The 6,000-nt window shown below is 38.1% G+C and overlaps 1 protein-coding gene across 2 annotated transcripts in view; it reads left to right on the forward strand.

Annotated features, from left to right (window-relative positions):
- Window positions 1-5,638, forward strand: part of LOC131933133 (Golgi resident protein GCP60) — a 34,029-nt gene extending 28,391 nt beyond the window's left edge. The window contains exons 7-9 of one of the 2 annotated variants that reach the window (XM_059289935.1): window positions 60-190; window positions 2,743-2,926; window positions 4,686-5,638. In XM_059289935.1, the coding sequence (XP_059145918.1) occupies window positions 60-190; window positions 2,743-2,926; window positions 4,686-4,909 (539 nt within the window). In that variant the 3' untranslated portion in view covers window positions 4,910-5,638. Of the gene's footprint in view, window positions 1-59; window positions 191-1,942; window positions 2,059-2,742; window positions 2,927-4,685 lie in introns of both variants that reach the window. The other variant, XM_059289936.1, reaches the window with a different exon arrangement.
- Window positions 5,639-6,000: the final 362 nt, after the last annotated feature.

Consider the following 6,000-nt stretch of genomic DNA (forward strand, 5'->3'; position numbering starts at 1 on the left):
TTCTTTCTTTTTCATTTTTGAGTTGTGGTTACTTCCCCTTTTTATTTACACCTGCCCAGCGGCCATAACCTCGGTGCCTAAAATTGTGCCTGCCTCCTTGTGGACCAGAAAAGATCTTAAGGAGTTTAAAGATGGCTTAAGGTCATCTAAAGAAAACGTAGTTCGTATTGGCTCTCTGGCAACAGCCACGGTGAGGGCGTTAGTTGTGTCAGTGTTTGCTTCTGGTGTTTGGGGTTCGGATCTAGCCTGTAGTCCCTAGGGGTCAGGGAGTATTGGTGGTCAGTATAAATCCTAGGTGAGAGGAGACTGTGATGATTCACATAGGAAATAAAACACAAAAAAAGTTGACGTGGCTTTATAAAACATAGCAGATAAAAAAAAAGTATAATTTTCTCTTATGAAAAATATCTTTTTCTTTGTTATGAAAAATAAAATAAATTAGTATTTTAATGGACAATACTAGAGTGTAGATACTACAGATGAACTGTGCTTAGTTTTAAAAGATGTATAATGAAAGTTAAGAAGGGTTAGGTTCTGTGTGAGTTGGTGTTCCTTCTCCCCCCCCCCCCCCCCCCCCCCCCATGTTTACACCTCTGAGCGTGCCATAGCGCTTGTTGTGTCCACTTGATGTTCACCATTACCTGCTGCACCAGCTTTAAGTGTTCCTTTTTAGTGCCTTACAGGTCGCGCAGGCCATCTTAGATAGGGCCTCACAGCGCAGGCCGTCTTAGATAGGGCCACCCTCAGCTGTTTTGGCACAACACTTGCCATACTGACTCTATTGATTAGCCCCACAGTCTCACAGAATTATTGATGTCTGGCTGCTTTCAGAATTTACAGCTAAATTCAGAGCTGATAAAAATGTCCTCAGCTGCCTAAAATGTTTTATGTCTCTTATTTTTAACAGACAAATTTACAGCTTATATATTTTTTTTCTACTGACAACAAACTATGACAAGAAACAAATGAATACTGTCTATTTTACACCCTTGTATCTTTGGATGGATAAAAGGAATCTTACTGACAATTTTATTCTTTCCACTAAATTATTTTGCTCAGGTTAACCATTAAATTTTTTAAATTTTTAGTTAAGTGCACTAAAAGATTCTTAAAGTAGTAGAAAACTACATTAAAACACAGGATATGTTGGCTATATATGATTATATGCTTATAATCCAGCATAAAATGAATTGCATCTACTTATTAAAAGATCTCCAAGCAGTTACTGATTAGCAGGTTGCTACTGACTTATTAGATGCTCAAAAAAAACCATAGTTAATTTAATTCTACTGGAAAATAAAGTATTTAGTTTAAAATATGGATAGTATATGATGAGGAATTTATCAGTATCATCATCATTGGTTCCTTAGTCTTGTATGACAATTTATTTGAGGTGAAAATAATTATGTAAAATTCTTTTTGAAAATTAATACCTGCACTTAATAAAATATGTAGTTATAATTTTCACAATTTTAATACATTATTTCAGTCACAGAACTTAATTTTTAAAATTTATTTCTTTTTTTTTGTTTAATTTAAAAATAATTTTCATCAACGTCTATGCAATAAATATATTTTCCTGGCCGCTGTTTATCATAAAACATGCAGTCTGATAAGAATATAATTTAATGTGTTATATTGTACAGTAAACATACACATTTCATTTACGGTAATTGACAATAGTCTGTAACATTTTACTGTCATAATCATAATGTATAAACATCTAATTTCACTGCCAATAAAGCAATGTAGAATTAATTTATTTGAATTCTTGATACTTAGCAAATGTTCTATTTCCTTGCAAACTGTAGGATGTGTACCTTAATCACTAGCACACTAGCATAGTGTTGTGCCACTTAGTTTAGCTGTTCAATGTTGTTTATGTTCTCTTCCCCACCCGCCACGCCCCCCCTTCTGTCGGATGAAATGTGGATGTGCGTAGAATTCTCATTGGCTGCGGCATCCATGTGGACCCGCAAAGACATAAAAGAATTCAAGGACTCGCTAGTGAAAGATAAAGAATCTGTGATAAAAATAGGCTCAGGGGAGACTGTGACGGTGAGATGGTGCTTGTGTCTTAGCTTGTTGTTGTCTGCGCTTTCTTTGTGGATAAATAGTTATTTTATCTCTATCATTGTGGATATATACCTATATATAAATATGTTAAAATAAGATTATTGTGGTTATATAAACAATAAATTATTTTAATACATTATGCTGGATATATTTACACAGTAATAATTTGAATAAATCGTAGTGAATATATACACCTTTTTTAATATTGTGGATATTTCTTACTATATACATATTTTATCAAATTTATTTTATATTCGGGTAGTATTTTTATAATTTAATTATGAATATGCATATATGCCCTACACAGGGGGGAGTGGGGAGTCTTGACGTAGTCTGTGTAGAGAATATTGCAAAAAATATTTGCTTAAGAAATTCTCTTTTAGATCTACTAGCTTTGAATAATATATACCCTGAAAATTATTTGTTTAGTTTTTAATTACTCTCAAAGTAAATTACTTGTGTGTGGCATTTTTTAAATTATAATCTATTTAGCATAACTTTGTTTTAAAAATGTGAATTAAAAAACAGGTTAAAGATAAGAATTTTTGTAGATCTACCTAGGTTCTCATGTTGGTAGAATAAATTTAGGCATTACCTTTTATTTAGTAACTAGCTTAGGTGTAGTCTATGATCATTAGAGCTAACCAAACAGGTGTGTCTGTACAGGTGAGAGTTCCAACCCATGAAGATGGCACCTGCCTGTTCTGGGAGTTCGCCACAGACTACTACGACATTGGGTTTGGTGTGTACTTTGAGTGGAGCGTCTCCCAGACCAACACAGTCAGCGTGCATGTCAGCGAGTCCAGTGACGAGGAGGATGAGGAGGAAGAGGGCGCCACCAAGACAGAAGGTGAGTGGTCATTGGCTCTCTACACTTTTGAGGTTCATAAGGTCTGTACAGGGGTGGACTGGTTGTCTCCAAGTGGACAAAAGAAAATTTTCATTGCGCAAATTATTTTATGTTCTTAAATACAGGGAAAAGAAAGTATTGCGCAATATTTTTTTAATCAACGCAATAAATACTAGTCTAAATAGGCCTAATACGGGGCCGGTCTTTTCTGCCCGTCAGGATTTTTTCCAGTGTCCCAGTAGTCCAGTCCAACCTGGGTCTGTAGCTTAAGGTCATTATGTAGGCAGATGTGAGGTTAGATTTAAAAGCAAAGTACCTTTTTTGAGCCTGATGGTCCACGAGGCAAATGAAGTAGAGTTCACCTGTTTCTATTACCTCGGCAAAGAAGGGATATTGAACCTGGATTCGAAACTGCAGTCTAGTACTCTCTACTGCTAGGCCCTGCCGTCCCATAAAAATAGACTTGTATTAATACTAATAGTTTCGCTGTCTGTCTATCTATCTATCTATCTGTCTGACAAGAACGCTCTAGAGAAAACACAAGCAAATTAAAAACCTGCATAGTAATTCGAAAAACGAAGTATGACGTCGCCACATTTAGCATCTCAAGCCGGAGAGTGCACACAGTAATATGACGTCATTGATTCTCAAAAAAGGCAATTTTGTCTAATCTAAGTGGTTTGCGTGAAGAGTTTCTTGCATACAATTCTTCGGGTAGGGGCGAAGCCCCACCCCCCGCGTAAGAACGTCTGTGCCCCCCCCCCCCTCCCTAACACAAAAGAAATTTCTTCATCAATACTCTATAATAAAATTACCGCCTAATTAATGTGTCTAATCTAAAAAGTGGTTTTCTTGCAATGTCTTTAATGCAATTCTTCGGGTAGTGGCTAAGCGCGACACCAGTGTTTCTTTCAGACTTTTTCCTCCCCGGAGAGGGATGGGGGTACTTGAAATTTTCGGGGAGGGGGGCGGACACTGGAAAAAGTATATAATTATATTTCGTTGAATGGGACGGTAGACATGTTTTTTTAGGGGGGGTGGGGGGGGTGGTTTTAGTTTAGACTTTTTCCTCCCCGGAGAGGGGTGGGGGTACTTGAAATTTTCGGGGGCGGGGGGTAGAATTTTCGGGGAGGGGGGCGGACACTTGAAAAAGTATATAATTATATTTCGTTGAATGGGACGGTAGACATGTTTTTTTTGGGGGGGTGGTGTGTGTGTGTGGGGGGGGTGGTGTGTGTGTGGGGGGTGGGGGGGGGGTGTGTGGGGGGGGGGGGAGGGTGGGGTGGTTTTAGTTTAGACTTTTTCCTCCCCGGAGAGGGGTGGGGGTACTTGAAATTTTCGGGGGCGGGGGTAGAATTTTCGGGGAGGGGGCGGACACTGGAAAAAGTATATAATTATATTTCGTTGAATGGGACGGTAGACATGTTTTTTTGGGGGGGGGGGGGGGGGTGGGGGTGGGTTGGTTTTAGTTTAGAGAAAAGAGACAGCACTATCAACCTAGCGCCCGGTGTATCCTTCCTCAACGGGCCATTTTTCTCGTATGTAATAATTTTCTAAGATCATTAGAATTGCAATTCATTTGGTCAGTATGGTGTGCTTTTTTTAATACTATCATTACAATTAACTATTATTTACTGGCATTTATTTTTTAACTTAAAGTAAAAAATAACTAAACCAATAAATGTGCAAAAATTTAGTATCATTACATCATTTGTTAGTTTTTATTCCTTTTTCTATTTGACCGTTGACATTTCCACAGAAGGTAAAGCGGGTGATGTAGAGAAAGGTCCAGGCTCCAAGAAAGCTGAGAACCGGCCCCCCACAGACGAGATCATCCCTGTCTACCGCAGGGACTGTCACGAGGAGGTCTACTGTGGGAGCCACACCTACCCCGGGCAGGGCGTTTACCTCCTCAAATTCGACAATTCCTACTCGCTGTGGCGATCAAAAACACTGTACTACCGGGTGTACTACTCTAGATAAGAAGACTTGCTTTAGATGATCTGTTATGTAAGGACATGTGAATGGATGTGATAGTTTGACACTGTGGAGGAAAAAAGCCGTTGTGATGTAATAATTTTTTTTTAAACAGCCAGTTGCTGGCGACAGCTTTCATGCGATGAAGGCTGTGTGTACAGACCATGTGAGACTAGACCAATCTGTTGTGGGGCTACCGAGATGATCTCACAACTTTTAACGCTACTGATGTTCTTTGATGTTCTCTTGATTTCCCATTTCGATGAGGATTTTTTTTTTTTTTTCAATGTCCCAACCATGAAAAGTGCATCTCACTTTTTGCCTTGTCTTATCCCAAGCTTGTTGTTTTTTAGTTGTCAGTGTGGCTTTTTGTTGATTTCTGTTTTGTCAGTTCATGTACTTTTGATAGCTATAAACTTCATCTGGAGATCATTCAGTTTGTTTCTTTTAAGACACAGTGGTCATTTGTTACACACTACGGTCATTTTTTTTTTAAACTCAACACATATTTGTTACATGAAATGTTCGTTTGCTTTACATGGTCATTGCTTTGCAGGGTCGTTAAGTAAATCTGAGCTATTAAAAAAAAAATAATTATAATTTAATTTATTGGTGTAATGGATAAAATTACTCTTCCAATAATGCCTAAGTCAAAGGTTTTTTCCTAGAAGACAAATTACTAGCCAGAATGGCTGTTCTTGTTTTTAAGTGCTAATTGAAGGGGGGGGGGGGGGGGGGGGGGGTGAGATAACTAGTTTTAAGTGGGAAAACACATTAGCATTCTAGGTGTCTGGCTCAAAATATTTCAGTAATTAAATTACTTTTGTCCCCTGGAGGCGTTGGATAAATTAGTTTTGAGCCTTTTGATGCCATTGCGTATAATTCATGTTGCTGTGTGAGGTAATCGTCAAAATGTTGACATACATAAATCCTTGTCCCAATCATGGTTCCAGTGTTTGAATGATTCTGCTCAACTGATGTAAACTATCTTGTGTACACTTGGTTTTCTAACTTGTGGGATTTTTTTTAAAACTATATCTTTAGCTTGTAGCTCCACTCTGCTATGATGATCACCTGTTGTAGATGGTGCTGTGTTG

Source organism: Physella acuta, unplaced genomic scaffold (assembly GCF_028476545.2).
Source record: "Physella acuta isolate Inbredline_101_S28 unplaced genomic scaffold, ASM2847654v3 ptg002375l, whole genome shotgun sequence".
Taxonomy (NCBI): Eukaryota; Metazoa; Mollusca; class Gastropoda; family Physidae; genus Physella; species Physella acuta.